This window comes from Mastigoproctus giganteus, chromosome 13, assembly GCF_048544385.1.
Source record: "Mastigoproctus giganteus isolate SK-2022 chromosome 13, ASM4854438v1, whole genome shotgun sequence".
Taxonomy (NCBI): domain Eukaryota; kingdom Metazoa; phylum Arthropoda; class Arachnida; order Uropygi; family Thelyphonidae; genus Mastigoproctus; species Mastigoproctus giganteus.
Window position 1 is genome coordinate 35045768 of NC_143587.1, and position 19678 is coordinate 35065445.

Genomic DNA, 19678 nt, shown 5'->3' on the forward strand with positions numbered 1-19678 from the left:
TGCAATGGGACCTCTTGGATAACTCTAGGGTTTTTCTGTTGCCCAAATGCGACAGTTGTGCATATTCATTTGTCCATTTAAACATACGTGTGCTTCATCACTCCAAAGGATGTTCCATGGCCAAGTAATATCCACTGTCATTCGCACCAGAAACTGAAGTGCGTATGTGAAACGAATATCTGCATCACCATGCTTTAGCTGCTATAGCATATGCATCTTGTAAGGATAGTACTGTAACACCTGACGCATTACTAGCCTTACAATGGAATATGGCATGCCCACCTCATGAGAAACAGCTGGCACACTTGCGCTACACACATGGAGATTGACTTGATAAATCCACGACAGCCATAGCCACATCTTCAACATGAGAGGAGTCTACTCGTTTTCGACCTCTAGCTGGTTGAACACCAAGATGTCCTGTCGCTTCAAATTTCACAATCATTTTGCGGACAGCACAAACAGTCATAGGTTCACGCCTTCTGATGCTGGAATTCTCTGATAGCCGCAGCTGCATTGTTGCTGTTCTGATAGTACAGCTTCACTAATAGTGCCTTTTCCTGCAACGTTGTTGGCATTGCTGCTGTAGAGCAGGCAGACATCCACCATATGATTTTGAAGGGACTGCTTTGCTTTTATACAGTACAGTAGAGCTGAGTAGTGGAGCTGTTGCAATAACTTACGATTATGCAAATAACTCACATTATTTGCATAATCATAACTAAGATAGTTACGTGCCATACAGTGACAAATTTTGTAACTAATTTTTTTTTTTCCAATAAATGGCAAGCACATTCTTTATTGTACTTGTCTAAATTTCTCTTCAGTATGAGCGTTAACTCACTCCAGAGCCCTTTACATGGGGATACTTTAATTTTAACAATCCTGTATATGTTTTGTATATAATATTGACTTATTTCTATATATATACACATATGTGTATATATATAGAAATATTTATGTGTATATAGTATTAATTTTTTTTAACTCCTGTTTTTTTTTTTCTTTCTTTCTTTCTCGCTATTTACTTACTTCTCTTATCTCTACAACTTTTATTTACTTACTTATATATATATTTATTTTTTTTAGGTGCATTCACAAATACATAAACTACTTATTGCTTTTGTGTATCCATCCACCTGTCCACATATAAGAACCCAACTCTCAGTGGATGATTTTCACAAAATTTTATATTCCAAGTTTAATTAAAATTGGACCAATAGAAAATTGTCCTTTATATATATATATGCTGCCTTCATAGCCAGGTGGGCAGGAGCAGTAGTGCGTAGCACATGCTTCTTGATTAGACCGGGGTTTGAGCCCGTGACCACCAAATACGGAGGATGCGAAAGATCAGGGAATGACCACCGCATATCCCCAGTCCGGATAAAGGGTGAGGGTTGGCACGAGGAAGAGCATCCGGCCGTAAAAATTGCATGCCACAACAATAAAAACGCTGACCCCATATATAACGGGAAAAAGCGAGGACAAAAAAATATATATATATATGAGATCTCAAATTATTTCTATATATAAATGGGTTTTGCATGTTTGGGCCTTGCTTAAGAAGGAAAAGTTGAAACAGTATCAAATTCTCTTCTGGGGTATGGGTGGTGTTTTTTTTTTTTTTTTTTTTTGATAGGTCTATTTCTGATCCTACTCCTTCCCCCCCCCCAACAGATGTTCGGATTTCATTAGCTCCACACTGTAGAACTATCACTGTAAATTTGGAACAGCAGCTGATATTTTTAATGTTAGTGCTTATTTAGGATATTCTTAGGGACCTTTATTTATACCAAATTTAATATCAGCCGCTTAATCCATTTTCTCTCTGTATTCTCCCCACCCAAAAAAGTATACTACATAAATCCAATGTTATGGCTACCTATATGTGAACGTCACCTGGGAACTTTGGGTAAACATTTCTTGAGTTGATAGTGGGCAGATTTGCAGTAAAATAGCTACCATGCCAAAAGAAAAAGAAAGAGAAAAAAAATCCTAAGTATTTATTCTGGAAACTAAAGATTTATTTCTAGCTATAAAATAAAATAATAACAGTGGTGAAAGAAGTTATAAAAATATTTTGAGCACTGAATTCATACTTTTTTGGGGAAACTACTTTTTAGTCTGTAGTTGTAAGATTCCTAAGATAAGATTTGCTGACTAGAGATGTTTATTAACCCTTGCACCTATATGTTTAGTATGAATTTACTTAATTTTGAGTTGAGTTTTTTCTTCTTCATTAATACACACAAACCTATGTTTGTTTTTAGTGCATTAGTGTGCATGCATGTGCATACGTGCACATACATGCATGCAGCACATCTAGTGGGAAAGGAGCAAAGAACTGAATAAATAAACGTAAACCTTGTATATGTTTGTAGTGTGCTTTGCTCAGGTAGTAGAAACAAAGAGATCCACTGAATAAATATATACTCCATATATAAGTGCACTCAAAAAATTTGTTTTTAGTAAGTATGTATGGTGGGAAAAATATTATAGCTTGACCAGGCATGTTTTGACTTTCAAACCATCAAATATGTAATTCATATGAAGGAAAAATGGAAGAAAATAACTAGAGTTATTGATAAGTTCTCTAAATGGCTTGTTAATAACCTAGATCTTTTTTATACAAATGGTTATAGTTACCTTGGCTGTAATTTGAAAACACCCACCACTTTCTCATTCATTTTTTTAGAAGTATATAATCATCTCCCACCCCACAATGTATATCATACGGTGTATATAAGTTGCATATATTTATTTTAAAATTATAAATTGATACTTATGCTCTCCCTCTCACCTCTGCTTTCTTATGATAGATCAACCCAGGAACTGTAGGTTTCTTCAGGTGCCAGTATACTCCAGATATGTTGAGCCAGTTATTGCCTGCTATCAAGGATCAAACACTTCCTCCACTAGATAGATTAGGATTACAGAATGATCTTTTTGCCCTGGTGAGTTTTTAGAACAATGGGCTTTAAAATTTCTTTGTTATTAAACATTCATTTTTTGTCATAAATGTGTTCACACATTGGTATTTCACCAACTCTGAGTTGTCATCATCCTTACAAAGAATGGTTACTGCATTCTTTGTAAATATAAAATATTTTGAAATAATGCAGTTTACAGTTTTTAAAGTCTCAATCATGATTGCACCTTTGGATTATTAAAATAATAATAATACAGTTTTTATTTGCATATTTCAATTGTCTTGGATATATAATATACCCAAGACAATTAATGTATTCTTATACATTCTGTTAAATTTCAGAAAAAACTGAGGTTCATCTATTTTCCAGTGATATAATTTGGTATTTTTATAATAATGTTTATGTATTGTTGCATTAAATTTTTAAATCTACTCCTCAGCATTTTAGATTCAAATTTTAATTGTTTAGTCCTTTATAAACAGTCAAAGTTCATCAAAACTGTTTCTATTTCGTGTATTATGTGTTTGTTTACTTTGGTTTTTTTTTATAAACAGTTTCAGTCTGTAAAATTCCTTTTAATTTTTTTTTTTTCTTAATAGGTGCAAGCAGGGCGAACATCAACAGTTGAAGTATTAAAACTGATGGAGGCTTTTGCTAATGAAACTAACTATACGGTGTGGAACTCTATCAATGCTTGCTTAGGAAAACTAAATATGCAGCTTTCTCATACAGATTTTCATTCTCTCTTTCATGCATATGGTAGACAGTTGTTAGGCAAGATACATTCCAGGTTGGGATGGGAACCAGTGGAAGGGGAATGTAAGTAGCTTCTTTGACATGTCATATTACTGTATTTGCTTTAATATAAAGCATACTCTCTTTTATGCAAAACTGATGCATTTAAAGTCAAGGTGTCACTTATAAGTGGTTCTAAAGGGAAAAATGAAATTATCATTGGATTGTCTAGATCCAGTTCAGGTATATACACTGTGCTGCCACTTTATTAGGTGCGCCTACCTAGTAACGTGTTGAGCCTCCTTTAGCCTTCAAAACAGCCTGAATTCATCTAGGCATGGATTGAACAAGGTGCTGAAAACGTTGTGCAGGAATGGAGTACCATGCAGAAATGAGGGTGTCATGCAGTTCCTTGAGATTCGACGGAGGTGTAGGACTGCAGTGAACAGCCCTTTCCAGCTCATCCCAAAGATGTTCAATAGGATTAAGATCAGTGGACTGAGCGGGCCACTGCAGCAAAGAAAAGTCATTGTCATGTTCTTGGAACCATTCCATAGTGATTCGGGCTTTGTGCACTGGTGTTACTTCCTGCTGGAAGTAACCATCTGACTGAGGATAAACTGTCAACATGAATGGATGCACTTGGTCAGCAACAATGTTTAGGTTACAATGTGGCATTCAGACGTGAATCTATGGATATCAATGGACCCAACGTGTGCCAAGAAAACATTCCCCACACCATTACACTGCACCCACCACCTTGCACAGTAGTCGTCAGACATGACGGGTCCATGGATTCATGTTGTTTTCACCAAATTCTGAGCCTTCCATCAACATGATGCACCAGGAGCTTCGACTCGTCAGACCAAGCAACTGTTTTCCAATCCTCGATAGTCCAGTGCTGGTGTTGCTGTGCCCACAGGAGGCGTGCTCTCTTGTTCTTCATTGAAGACAAAGGTACACGATGTGGTCGTCAGCTGTTGTAGCCCTTTCGCGACAAAGTGCAACTAGTTGTCTGTTACGATATTTTGTTCTGTGCACCAAGGTTGTATTCTGACGTGGTGTGCGACATTGTGGCCCATCTGTTTGCTTGCACAATTCTAGCCATCCTCCTCTGACCTCTCTCATCAACAAGCAATTTTCTTCCACAGGAGTGCCGTTGAGAGGATGTTTTCTGTTCATTGCACCATTCTCGTTACACCCTTGAAACTGTGGTAGGTGAAAAGTTCAGGAGAACTGACATTTCAGAGATGCTTTGTCCAGCACGTCTTGCACCTACTACCATGCCACGTTTGAAGTCAATTAGATCACTCCTTTTCCCCATTTTTGCTACTGTTTGTACGCTTAACTGATACTAGAAAGGTTGTTCTGCTGCATTTATATCCACAACTGTGGTCATGTGACTTGCAACTTTGTGGGACAAACCATTTGTGTGCACAGTAAGGGTGTACCTAATAAAGTGGCAACACAGTGTATGTTCATAGTGTTTGAGCTCATAGCTCATTGTTATGACCAAGAGATAATACTTTAGCTTCAATTAATTGTGGTGATTCACAATTAGTTTGAACCTGAAGTGAAATTGGAATTAAAGATACATATGTGCATTTTTTATTTTTTTATTTATATATTTTTTTATTATCAGTAAATGTGTTTTTAACAAATTTGTAAATAAAAGATATGTTGCCGCATCAGGCATCCTAATATATTACAAATGGCAAATAGACATGAATGACCACATTGAAACAAGTGGTGTAAAAATGAATGGAATGTGCATGCGCTTATGATGCTATTTAAAAATAATTGGTTGCTTATGTAAAATAGTAAAATATTTTGGCATCCAAAAATTGATGAATACGTATTTTATTTTGTGTGAGAAAGAAATGGTGGTATGCTTATCAGCTATTGGGAAATTATTCAGTTCAATGTATTAGAAATTGCTATCCATTTGAATTATTATTCAAATTCAGGAAGAGGGCTGGATGATAAAAGTAGTGCTTGAGTGGCTTTCAGTCAAGGTCTCATGCTCTTCTAAAAAGAGAGAGCAATATTAGTTTAGATGCTGTTAAAGGATATCTTGGTTTAGTACTAGCTATCCAATACCCATGGATGTTAATGAAGATGATGTAATATCACAGAATTGTAGAGAAGAAAATGACAAGGAGAGTGACAGTGATAGCACTGAATTGAGTAGAAGTGAAAGTGTTTAAATTTTCAACTCATCTGAAAAGCCAAGAACAAAATTTAATTCTAAAGGTAAAAATATCAATTTGTAATTGTTGTTGACCCAGTCTTGAGAGCCTATGGCTCCCACCTTGTGTACTGTTCACCGATGAAAATGGAAGCAAGCCCATCAAAAGTATGCCGACCGGGCTAGCCGAGTGGGTAAAGTACCTGCCCGGCAACCCAAAGGTCGCGGGTTCAATTCCCGCCTCGGGCTTGGATCAAAGTACTGCAAAAACCTTGGGAGGTGCAATATGGCCACAGAAGCCGATGCGCCAACAACTACCAAATCAAAAAAAAAAAAAAAAAAAATCATCAAAAGTATTTGACAGCATTTAATTTGACCAAGCTCAAATTTTTATGCATGTGACTTACTATTTATGGAATTTATGTTAATTTATCAGCATTTTTGGAATTAATCTGTGGCAGGCATTGCTTATTTATAGTACTAAGCAAGTCTTATTCATTATCATTTATTTACCATTTATATGTACCTCTATTCCATTCACTGACTGATTACATGGTTCTTTGTTAACCACAGTTTTTGTTTATTTTCTTCATTAATATTTTTTCTGTGTTAAGTTATATAAATATGTTTGGGCTAATTATTTAAATTTATTAAAGTAAAGGATAAAGTATTAAAGGATTAAAGCAACACTTTTGTGTAAATCTCTTTTTAGGTTTTTTGATATTTAAATATTCAAACCGTCATTAAGAGTGTGAAAAATAAATTAAAAGAATTTTTAATATAATTCTTAGTAAATAAATAAAATTTCCTTTTAAGGATAAAAAATAACATTAGTACATACCAGCTAGTACTGGACTTGCAATGGATAATCTGTCTTTTTGATTTGTTTAATCCCTACTCCATCTCATCATTGTAACAGTTTTTTCCTACATCTTTTTCACAAAAAAACAGAAAACTACAGCTTGGCCATTCATTTCAGAATTTTTTTTTAAGAATTGCAAATTTCTATTTATTTTTGTTAACAAAATGCTGTCAAGTGTGCTAATCTACATTGCATGGAGTATGTGGAAGTTGGACTGTGAGAAATAGCATTTGCTTTTGGTCGCACATAAAAAAAAAGATTTTGTTACATGTGAGTGTAATTAATGTTTTTCAGTAAGATGCCAAAGAAATACAATATAAAATTTCAGAATACATATACACAAGATTTTCGACAAGTTCCCAATTTTAAAACAGTGGCAATGGGGGAATAAACATCCTAACTAAGACTAACCATAGCGAGCTAGGCATGTCAACCACTGCTACTCGCAACAATCAGTCAGAAGCAGTACCCGCTTGTTAACATTAACCAGATTTTCCATGTGTTGTAAAATCTAGAAAAGGTAACAGTTACTTTGTTAGTGAAATTGGACAGAGAGGGAAAGAACTAGTGATGACTGAAAAATTGCCATTTTCAATTGTTACAGATGGCAGTAATCAAAGTGATTTCAAGCTACATCCCATATTGTGGTGGCACTTTCATATATGAAAAAATGTGTGCGTGTGTGTGCATGCGTTCAAATCGAATGCAGCCTGCTCTCAGTATCAGTAATGGAAGGTGGTACACAGATTACATTAGGCAGCTTGTTTTGAACAACCCGAAAACATTTTTATTTATATATATTTTTTAATTATCTGGGGTCTGTGTTGTTAATACTCGTGTTACGATAGACCTAAAAACTGGAGTAATAAGGGTGTTAAAAGAGGAGATTGAGCACTTGGTTGTAATAGGCTGTCCTTATAGACATTTACTACTATCTGAGAAGAAATACTAAAAGGAAAGATAGATTTAAACAGTTAATGCATGCCACTGAAGTAGGAAAGATTTTGAATGTGTGTACACTTTGGCTGTTTTTGGGGTAAATGTTGAGAACAGCACTTAAGACTGATAGAACAGTAGCAATACCTGGCAAGTCTATTTAAACCACCATGTGGTTTAAATAGACTTTATTCACCACGTGTAAATTTAAAGAATTTACACGTGGTGAATAAAGCCATATGAGCACGTTTTGGTAACCAAATTGAAGGGTACAACAAGCGATCATCAGCGAGTAGCACTGACTCATGCCCAAATCTATTTCATGATCCCAAATTTTTGAAAGAAGACATTGACTCCTTAAGAAAAAGAATGTAGAATTGCAATTCAGATGAAAGCAATTCACTTAAATATTAAATATTTAAGTATTAAATACTTAAATGTTAAATATTTTGCCAATATTTGAAAATTTGAAAACCTTTCACTTTCATTTTGGAAGTAAATCACCAAACTAGATAGAATCAGAAGGAAGTTTGCCTTTAGCCAGCGGGTAGTTGATTGGTGGAACAGACTTCCATCTTTTGTTGTGGAAGTTGATAGCCTAAATAAATTTAAGGCTGAGCTGGACAAGTATTTGGAACGAACGGAAGGACCGCTAAGGTCATGAGGAGTCTAAAACAAGAGAGTGATTCTGTTCATTTGTTCAGTGAAAAAGTACTTTATTGCTGCAAGTGACTACGTGGTGCACAAGCTCCCACTGAAAAATGTTGTTCTTATAAATGCCAAAATAGCTAATTCATATTATAATCCAGCCTTAATTTGTTATTTTCTGTGGGAATATTTTTGAGGTGCATTGTTTCATCTTACACTGATTCCCAGGAATGCATTAATCACATACCTTGAGTGACACTTATTAACTGCTTTTTTTCTGTACATAGGAATTTTTAGAACTTAGAATTTTTAAATTTTTATTTAGAATGAAATGTTTTCCAAATTTTTGATCTGAGCAAGTATTTTGTACCCAAGCAGTTATTTCTTTGGAATATTGGTGCAGTTAACTTATTTTAGTACATTTTGAGTGAATGTATATTACTTCTTATTTTAATTGAGGCAGTTGATCACCTTTAAATGAATTTCCTCTAAGTTGAAGAAAATGTTTATTATTTCATACTGTTAGTGACTAAGCATAGCTTTCCTTTATTCAAATAAAGCTACTCCAATATTTCTTATTTTCTTTTTCTCCCTCTCTCTACTTTTTTTCCCTTAGCACACTTGGATACCCTACTGCGTAGTCTTGCTATTGGTAGGCTTGCTACTTTTGAAGATGAAACTGTACTTGCAGAAGCTAAACGGCGATTTGAAGCCCATGCCAATGGGACTGGAATCTTGCATGCTGATCTTCGTAGTGTGGTAAGGGTATAATTTTAATCTTTTTAAATTTGAATTAACTGTATATAACTACAGTTAATTCACTACAGTGATTTTGTATTCATTGTCTCATTTTATTCTTCTGAAGAATGTAAAATAATGTTTAGAAAACAGATATTAGCATTTGAACCTATATTCAGCAGTGTTGGAAAATTCATGCCACATATTCAACCTGTCCTTCATGTTTATCAGTAATGTGCCACAAGGTGCAATATAGCCGAAGCAGTTTTAGTGCCATAAAACTACAAACAACAATGTGCCACAGAGTATGAAGTTGTAAAGGACATGCTCTGACATTTCCTCCAATGCAGAAAATTTTTTATCTCGGTTACTTCCTTCAGCGGTTTGTGGATTCCTCTAAAACACTGTCTTTGAGATAACCCCAGAAATAAAAAGTCACATGAGTTTAAATCAGGTGACATTGGAAACCATGCCAATCCTTTGCCATACACCCCAGGGTAGCAATTAGAAACCACCTTGTCAAAATTTCATCCAGGAACTCCAGAACAATTCCTGCAGTATTCAGTGTGGCCAAACAAATCTCCAAACCATTTTCTACAGAGTAATGATGTTCTTGGTACTCAAAGTTTGTAGCTTGTGAAACTTCAAAAAGAAATAGTATGATGAATAGAAAACTATCCTGTATTATTATTATAATAGGGTTATATAATAACTAAGATTATTTTATAACTATATAATAATGTTAGACAAAACTGATTACTGTAAAATGGAGTTGGAATCTGCTTTTGCCTATAATGTAGTAATCATTGTGCTTTAAATACTTTATTTGATTGTTGTATCAGAAATCTTTCTGGTACAGCTTATAGGCAACTTCTCATAGCAATCAGCTTTCTCAACGGAATATAAAACAGCTTCATAAATCACTAATAGCAAAATATGAATCATATACTCAGATGTGCATAGTTGGCTCCAAAACTGACCCATCATGCCCTCCATAATCTCCAATCAGTTACCTTTTAGAGTGTAGCATTGTTACTGCTGAACTACATGCTACACAAGTAGCCAATTTACTGATAGTGTTATTTGCACTAACTTTCTCAGTGCCATTCTCACTTTATAGTAACCAAAGAAACATTGCAACTGCCTACATCATAATATTCAGAACTGGCTGCCTAATCTAGCTAAGAAGATGAAAGTAGTAAAATTTTGTTGAGTCCCTAGCCATATTGGAATACCTGACAAGGAGAGTGCTGACCATGCAGCCAAATCCATTGTGAAACTAGTTATGCTTTTAAAATCCCTTTCACTGACTACAAAAGTCTTGTTATAAGTTGAAGTATAAATGACTGGCAAACCATCTGGCAAAATCAAGACTGCAACAAACTCCTTTTTTAAATTAAACTGAATCTCCAGCCTTGGCCACCGGTTTCTATTTGAACTGTAAAGAAGTCACGCTTGCAAGACTAAGGATAGATTGTACCCATCTTACTCACTTTAGGCGCCTCCGTAGCCAGGTGGGAAGGAGCAGCAGTGCGTAGTACATGCTTCTTGATTAGACCGGGGTTCGAGCCCGTCACCACCAAATACGGAGGATGCGGAAAGGTCAGGAAATGACCACCGCATATTCCCGGAGCAATATGGCCTTGGTTGCTAATGCTCCTATAAACCAAATAACAAATCTTACTCACTTTTATTTTCTTTCTGTCATGCTCAAGTCACAATCCAGCACATCATAGTTGACTGTCCTCTCTATAATGGAGTACAGCAAATCGCATTCTTATCAAGGCATGCAGCCCAAATCACTCCTACTTTGAAACAAATTGTAGATGATGGATCTGACTTCGATGCAGTTCTACTTTTCTAAAAAAAGATACAGTGCTATGACAGAATATAATGCTAAATCCTACATAATGCATATCTCACTTTTAATGACACCTGTTATTTTCTACCATTGTTTGGCACATAATGGCCTTTAGCTGCCTTTGTTCCAATAACAACAATGAATCAAAAATAAGCTGTAAGAAAATGAGTTTACTATGTGCTAACTTTAATTTAGTGGAATATTTTGCAAAACAGGTTTGAATGAATTTTAACTTCAGCTCATGTAATATAGTGTAAAAAATGAGTACTAAAAGAATTATATTATTACTTTTTTAACAACTTTTTCAACCTTTATTATAGGTGTACAGAGCAGCAGCATTGAGTGGTGATGAGAAGACATTTGAAACTATGCTTAAGGTAAGGACTTTGGTAAATCTTACTTTTTTACTATTTTAACTGGCTTTGAGAGATTACACTAAATATTTGGGATATAAAGTTGTACTGTATAACAATGGCGGCAAGTTACAAACGGCAAATCTACGGACACTAAGTATCAATTAACTTCCAGAATCTCGCTATCTAAATTCAGAATAAACCAAGGATCTTAACTAGGTCTATAAGCTACTTATAGAAAATAATTTAATATAACAATTAAGTCAATAAAGCGGCTAAATATAGCTAAAAACTTGCGTTCGCTGGAGCTGCCAAACTTGTAAAACACGTGGATTAGATACCCTTACCAATAATCAAAAAAATCTTACTCAATGGGGTTCAAACTGAGATCTACAAACTTTATGGGTAGGCACCTTAATCACTGGGCTAATCAGATAGGAACAGGTGCGTGTATACTTGCGTGTACACCAATGCTAGGACCCTTTCTATTTAAGTGTATCCCATCCCTGTAGAAGCAGTCTCTCCTGTTAACAAGCACAGACCAGGCTCAGAAAAATTCTACCCTTGAGCCTTGCACAATCTCTCCAGTACCGAATTCATCGACAAGACTCTCATCATGTACTCCCTCCTATTGTGTGTGGGTAGAATTGCAGACACTTTCAAATTCAACCCTAATTCATGGCTTTTTTTCAACAGTGACCTGTACTTGTTAAGTAATTCCGCCAGTTCTCCTACTCTTAATAGCATTAGTGGCAACGTGTACAACAATATCACCTTTTGTGCCCTTAAAAGATGATATCTGCTCTACATCATCAACCTTTGCCCCTGGCAAACATACCTTGGTCCTGTTCTGGGCCTGGTCAGTGCTTGTTAACAGGAGAGACTGCTTCTACAAGGATGGGATACACTTAAATAGAAAGGGTGCAAGAATATTTGCTGATTATCAAGGCAGTATTAGATGGGTCAGAAAACTGCTAGCTTGGGGGGATACACAGACTAATAGATTAACAGTACCACTGACAGAGCTGAAAGTGACTCTTCCACTGCTTCTATACGAATGAGAAGCAGCCTGGAAAGCAAGGCAATGGGGATTTCCAGGACTGCTGGGAGTCATTGCAGTACAAGTAAACACGTGGGTTGTGTTAGGGTAGCTAAGAATAGGAACAGGTGCGTGTACACCAATGCTAGGAGTTTGGTAAATAAATTTGATGAATTTGAGGTGTTTGTCAAAACATCAGAGGCAGTATTGTTGGTATATCAGAGATGTGGTGTCACACAGATATAAGGAACGCAGAACTGAAATTTGGGGAGTACAATGTGTACAGGAAGGATAGACAGGGTAGGAAGGGAGGAAGGGTTATGCTATTAGTTAAGAAAAACAAAATCCAAGGAAGTGCAGCCAGTTGACATTGCTGGACAGTGCCGTGTTGAGTCAGTTTGGTGTGACATAAGCACTGGGAGATTAAAATTGAGAGTAGGAGTGAGTTATTGGCCTAATGACTCCGATGAGTATAATAAAAGACTGTACAGGGAAATAGTGGGCCAGTAAATTGGAGATCTTATAATGGGGGATTTTAATTTCCCCAGGTATTGACTGGAATTTGTGGGTTGATCACTCACACGCTAGCAAGGCTTTTATGGATTTATTGAATGATTGTTTTCTATATCAGCATGTTTGTGAGGCGACTACGAGGTCTGAGACTATTTAAATTCTATACAGTGGGACCAACAGATGATGTTATTTCAGCAAATTCAGAATGGGAAGCATTCAAAGAAATAATCTTGGGAGATACTAGGCTTTACATACCAACTAAGAAATATTGTTCAAGGTTTATGCCTAAATGGATGTCAGATGAACTAATGAGACGTGTGGCAGAGAAGAAAAATGCATGGGATACATATAAATTAATGGGTGATGTGGAAGCCTATGATAGATATAAGCTGGTCTGTAACCAAGACACAAAGGAAGGAAGTTAGGCAGGCAAAGGCAGATTATGAGAAATATTTGGCAAAGGATTCAAAGAAAAACAGCAAAGAGTTCTTTACCTGTGTAAACTCTAGAAGGAAAGGGATGAATCAGATTGTTCCACTGGATATCGATGGTTCAACTGTTGATGATCCTGCTCAGGTGGCTAACAAACTAAATGAGTATTTTGCATCTACATTCATACATGAGGAGTTATTCAGGAGGGGAATGCCAGAGGTGAATTAAACTCTGGCAGTGAGCTAGATGATTTTGTAATAACCGAGAGGAAAGTGGAGGAGAAATTATTGAAGATAAACATAAGAAAGCTACCCTGGGTGGATGGGATCTATCCAATTATATTAAAGGAAGCAGCAAAGGAAGTAAGCAAACCCTTAGCCATAATAATGAGAGCTTCATTGGACTCAGGGGAGGTACCCATGGACTGGAGATTTGTAAACGTTATCCCAATTCACAAAGTTGGATCAAAGGGCGACACAAGTAATTATAGACCTGTTAGTTTAACTTCTGTTCCAGGTAAATTAATGGAGGCATTGGTTAAAGAAGCACTGCAGAATCATCTAGACAAGACTTCAGTTATAGCTTGGACACAGCATAGGTTTGTTAAGGATAAGTCTTTTTTGCCTGACCAATTTTATTGGATACTATGATGTGGTCACAAAGGAACTGGATGCATGGAATAACTTTGATATCATATACAGTCCATTCTGGTTATTTGGGACACATTGGGACTAGTGCATTTTGGCCCAATTAAGCGGCTGCCCCAATTATCCGAAGTTTCACGTAAATAGTTAAAAATACAATGTAACCCCCCCCCCCCCCTTTTACAATTGGTTCCCTGTACAATCAAATCACGTTACGATGGAGTCACCATAGTAAAGTACCGTTCGCTATACGATGTGCAGTAAGCACTGGTCATTGTGATCACGTTTGTGAATTGAATTTTAATTCTATTAAACAGCGATTCTAATTAGCAAAAATAGGAGGAATATTATCCACAGGCTATAAAAGCAAAGATATATTAAGCACAAATTTACCCTTTATTACCTTACCAATTAAAAAATTAAATGATACATGAAAATCGGAAGAATATACGTTATAATTGGAATAATTAATACGTACTGTAATATGTACATCGAACTAGTTGACATTTCTGTTTACTGACATTTGTGGGTGGGGGTTAAAATTTAAAACAGTAAAAAGATAAGCAATCAATAACAAAGAACACGGCACACACAAATTGCAAGTAACACAATACGTGCAAGTGAGAACGGAGTAACGAGTTACAAAGCTTTAAAAATAGGAATGAAGAGAAGATCTGAAAATTAATTTTTTTATATGATTGAAGATTTCATGGAAGTGTAAACACATTTCACCATAATAACCCACAGAATTCCAGCTGTTGGTATTATCGCAAATTCAGTAAGATCGAGTTTACTGTCCGTTTATGATAGATTTCACTGACAGAAAAGCCCAATAAACAGGTGACTGCTAATTGTTTTTATTGTTTTATGGTTGTGACCTCCAGAATTTCGACCGAACCATGGTACCGTCGGAGACAATCGTAGGGTAATCTCCAGTGCTGCGGTCCCTTGCCCCGATTAAACGGCATGCTGTCCCAATTAAGTGAAGTAAACCCTGGCTATTTTCTCGATTGGTTTCTGTTTTTTAAGATTTTCCCCGATTAACTGGTGGCCCAAATAACCGGAATCCACTGTGTTTGAATCTTAGAAAGGCTTTTGATACTGTTGCACATGGTCGACTGCTGCACAAATTGGAGCAGTGTGGCATTGGAGGCAAATTGCTGCTATGGATAAAGGGATGGTTGAGTGGGAGAAGACAGAGTGGTAATCAGTGGACACTATTCTTTGTGGACTAATGTTATTATTTGGTCTCTCAGGGTTCAGTATTGGGTCCATTGTTTTCTGTATTTATAAATGATATTGATGATGGTATTTCAGCCTTAATGTGCATGTTTGCAGATGATACGAAGGTTGGCAGGGTTTTTAAAGACACTAATGACAGTACGCTGCTGCTGCTGCAACAGGATCTAGAAAAGTTGAGCAGATGGGCTGAGAGGTGGCAAATGAAGTTTAACATTGACAAATGTAAAGTACTACATATGGGAAGCAGTAACTCCAGAGTAATGTATCAACTCTGTGGTACTACCCTGACAGTGGTAGAGAATGAAAAGGACCTGGAGGTATTTGTGCAGGCAGATATGAAGGTTTCTGAGCAGTGCAGACGGTCTGCAAGAGTAGCTCATGGTGCCTTGTCAATGATATACAAGAATTTTTCTAACAGGGATAAGGAGGTGATTAGCCCCTTGTATAAGGCAATGGTCAGGCCACACCTTGAGTACTGTATATAGGTCTGGAGGCCTCATTTTAAGAGGGATGTAGAGCTGTTGGAACGAGTACAGTGAAGGGCAACAAGATTAGTAAATGGAACAAAGGGTTGCTCTTACGAGGAAAGGCTTAAGTTTTGCAGATTACAGTGTCTGGAGACCAGGCATGTGCGAGGTTATCTGATTGAGGTCTATAAAGCCTTGAATGGTTTGAGTATGCTAAATGCTGATGGGATTTTTCCTCTTGCTCAGAATAATCGCCTGAGAAGGCATAAATTCAAATTGAGGAAAGACAGTTGTAGGATAGATGTGCGGAAATTTGCCTTTAGACAGCGGGTAGTTGATTGGTGGAACAGACTTCCGTCTTTTGTTGTGGAAGTTGATAGTCTAAATAAATTTAAGGCTGAGCTGGACGGGTATTTAGAACGAATGGAAGGGTGAAATGGGAGCTGGTTTTTTTTTTTTTTTTTCTGACTGATGCTGCATAAGCTTGCTTTCTTGCATCGTATGCCTTTGCTAAAGGTCACAACAGTTCATATGTTTCAGCTTCATTTTCAGATATCTGACAAGCATTTAATCAAAACATGATATAGGAATTAGTTATTTCTAATTCTGTATGTGTGCATGCGTGTCATGAAATAAGTTTAAAAATATATATAAGTTTGCGGTGCTGTGTTGAACTGAGAGGATGGAGAAATATGTATGAACAAATCAAAGTGTTTATCTATATAACCACTTTGATTTGTTCTTATTTTTTAGTGTGTTTTCAGTCAGTGTAACTATATATATATATGTATAATGTATCTAACTATAATTATAGCTATATCGTGAAGCTGATCTCCTTGAAGAAAAGGATCGTATTTCAAGAGCCTTGGGCGGTCTGAAAAACAAATCGCTAATTCAGAGTGTTCTTGACTTTTCAATGTCGGTAAGTGCTTACAGACAAGCATTTCTATGTTAATTTGCAACTAATCAAATATTTTAAGTTTTTTTAGCGACATTCATTGTGCTTAGGTTGAGGGACTTGTTATTCTGGAAGAAATTTATTCAGGTTATGTGCTTGCCTATTAGCTAGCCTTACATGATTGGTTTTATCTGTAGTCTGTAGCTGTCACAGTTCCCCATTAATTTGAATTTTTGTGACTTTGATTCATTATCAGATAAACACACACCTAATTAACTTTGTCTTCCCCACCTAGCAGTGCCCTAGTGGTCTCCTCCATTATATTGGCAAAACCCTTGCATCACCTTTGTTCAAATGTATTCCATCTCTACAAAATATGTTCCTTCTACTTGTAGGAGACCAAGTCAATAAAAATTTTTCCCCAAAAGCCTTGAAGATTCCCCATTGAGTTAATCCACAAGGTTTTCAGGATTCAGTCCCTCCTATCATACCTGAACAGAATTGCTGACATGTACATTCTGAAATAGCTTGTGGCATTTTTTCACCACTGTCCAATATTTATCCAAAAAATCATCGAAAACATTTAATATCATTGGTCCCTACATGTATAATTCTCTCTTTATCCAGCCTTAAAATCTGACAATCTATTGGTGACATCATTAGTTGTTGCTCAGCTGAAACACACTGGTTCTAGTCCACCTATCCTTATTAAAAAATATGTTACCCATTTTCTTGAGAATGGAATCTCCTGATAAAAATAAATTCTCTTGAACCAAAGCAGGATGAACGTGATTATTGTGTTCTGGGGCCTGTTTCAAATTGACATCCAGTATAGGGGATTGACAAAATCTCTCACGTTGGAAAATTAACTGATTAATTTTGGGTTAACTAGTAAAGTGAATTTATTAGTTAACCTTTTTTGTGAGTCTTAAGTGAAGATTCATGAATTTATTTTTCTTTGAATATTTTTTTCAAAGTTCAAAGTATTGAATTCATCTTTTGGCAGCTGACTGATCTGAAAACATAATTTCTTCAGAATTGTGTCTAATCTAAGGCCCCTCAAACCCTTGTCATTGATTTTTGTCATCCTTTATTCTTCTTCTTACACTGTTAAATAATCACTAGTGCCTATTTTGCCTTTCATTTCAGTTTATCCCTTATAATGCATTACAACCCAAAAAATAACTGTTGAAGGTCATTGATTTGTCACATCTGATGAGTGGTGAGCATGTTGGACATGAACTTTTAATAATATTGAGCACTTTAAATTTGAATTTTAATATTCAAAAATTGTAAAATGTAAAATTAATTACTTTTTTGTTGTTGATTAAATCATATTATATTTTAATTAAACTTAATATTTTTTCCCTCTTAGTCAGAAGTCCGCTCCCAAGATACCATATTTGTAATAATTTCTGTAGCTATGACCAAGTATGGTAGGGATTTAGCTTGGAACTTCTTAAAAGAAAAGAAAGATGAACTCAAAGAGCGTTATGAGGGTGGATTCCTCGTTTCTAGACTTGTAAAGGTAAATAATAATTTATTGTAAAAGGATACTTTATTGTTTAGAAATTATTTTGACTTGGGTCATTTGTCCTTAAAACATTTTGTCTATTTATGTGGTTATAATCAAACAAAATTAAATTTATATTTACAACAAGAGTCTTCCATCATGAGAGTCTAGGAGTTACCTTACACTTTAATTTTACTTTCCCTTCAAGCTGAGACTGTAAATGGTAAGGAAAACATCAAGCATTTTTCCAAACTTTTCAACAAGTAGCTATAATTCTGAGATACGTTACAGGGATTCCTAGCACTGATAGAATAATCAGCAGCCAACTTTTTCATTGTTTAACATTAGGCATTAGTTAGATTACAGTAAATAGTGTAACGTCTTGGTTTGATGTTTTTCCATTTTTGTGATTACAAATAAGCACTTTGAAATTTTTGAAATGACCTTATGCTTGAGGATTTGTAAAATTTTACAATCAAGGTGTCACTTGAATGTAAATTTTTCCGATTCCAATAATTAATTCTCACCTTTTTTATATGTTTGTGCTGCTTTGTTGATGGTACACTGTGATCAACAAAGCAAGGTTTTTTGATGGTACATTGTACAAACAACAAAGCAAGATTTTTTGATGGTACGTGTGCATTTATATCATCCATCATAGAGATTGTGCACACGAGTAAATTTTAAACAAGTATCTGAAAAAAAGGAGAGTTTTTATTTTTTTTATTTAAAGGTTCTTCACAGTTGTAGCACTGTGCAGTTGTATTGAAAAAATTCAAATGAAATATAAATTTGCAATAAACAGATTTTTCTTACTAATAGTTTAATAGCTTAATCATGTGCATCCATTACACAAATTATTTTATATGAACAGTTGTCTTTTACATTTTTGTATGAAGTGAACTCAAAATCATAACTTCTGAATAGGCCATTACACAACACTATTACCATACAAATTCACTTTGGTGTGCAATCTCAGAGTCACTAAAAAGGCCTCTGTGGTCAGGAAATCTATCCATAATCGATGCCGCCAACTCTGACCAATTATAACTTTATAAACATAAATAAAATAGAAGTTACAAATAAAATAAATAAATAAAATACATAAAATCGACTGTAAAATGTAGTATAATTAAAAATACTATGCATTAAAAGCATTAACCCCATACTACTGTAAAAGCGTTAAACCTGTACTACTATAAAACTGAAGCTTTCGGCAGTATCTGCTGCCTTCCTCAACATAGTAGTGCTGCATCAACAATTCATTATAAAGTACTAAGCCTTCCCAGCAGACCCAGGGCGTACTATGGTGCCTACGCATACTCTGTTTCCTGCATATCAGCACTGGAAGTGGCACAAGGCTGTACGACTTTAAAACGCTCATCCCTATCCAGGATAACGGTCTCAAACATTACATTAATCCTACAACCCTTATCCCTATTCAAACTGTGATCACCCAAGGAACAAATCCTTAGGATCTCCAGCCACTTCCGGTTCCAGAAACTCTCTACCTTATCTGTAATTACAGCTCCTCCTGCTGTTATACCATGCCCGGTTTCCCAGGCATGTTCCGCCATGGCCGACCCCAAGACATTAGACAACCTAAGCGCCCTGCTATGCCCCCAGTCTATCACGTAATCTGCACTTAGTCTCACCTGTGTAACATCCCCCACAAT

The 19678-nt window shown here is 35.9% G+C and overlaps 1 protein-coding gene across 1 annotated transcript in view; it reads left to right on the forward strand.

The window, feature by feature from the left end:
* Positions 1-19678, forward strand: part of Psa (puromycin-sensitive aminopeptidase) — a 142436-nt gene that overhangs the window by 113031 nt on the left and 9727 nt on the right. Inside the window, exons 13-18 of the mRNA XM_090387786.1 lie at positions 2823-2957; positions 3533-3752; positions 8919-9061; positions 11222-11278; positions 16406-16513; positions 17865-18017. Of these exons, the coding sequence (XP_090243912.1) occupies positions 2823-2957; positions 3533-3752; positions 8919-9061; positions 11222-11278; positions 16406-16513; positions 17865-18017 (816 nt within the window). The remainder of the gene's footprint in view (positions 1-2822; positions 2958-3532; positions 3753-8918; positions 9062-11221; positions 11279-16405; positions 16514-17864; positions 18018-19678) is intronic.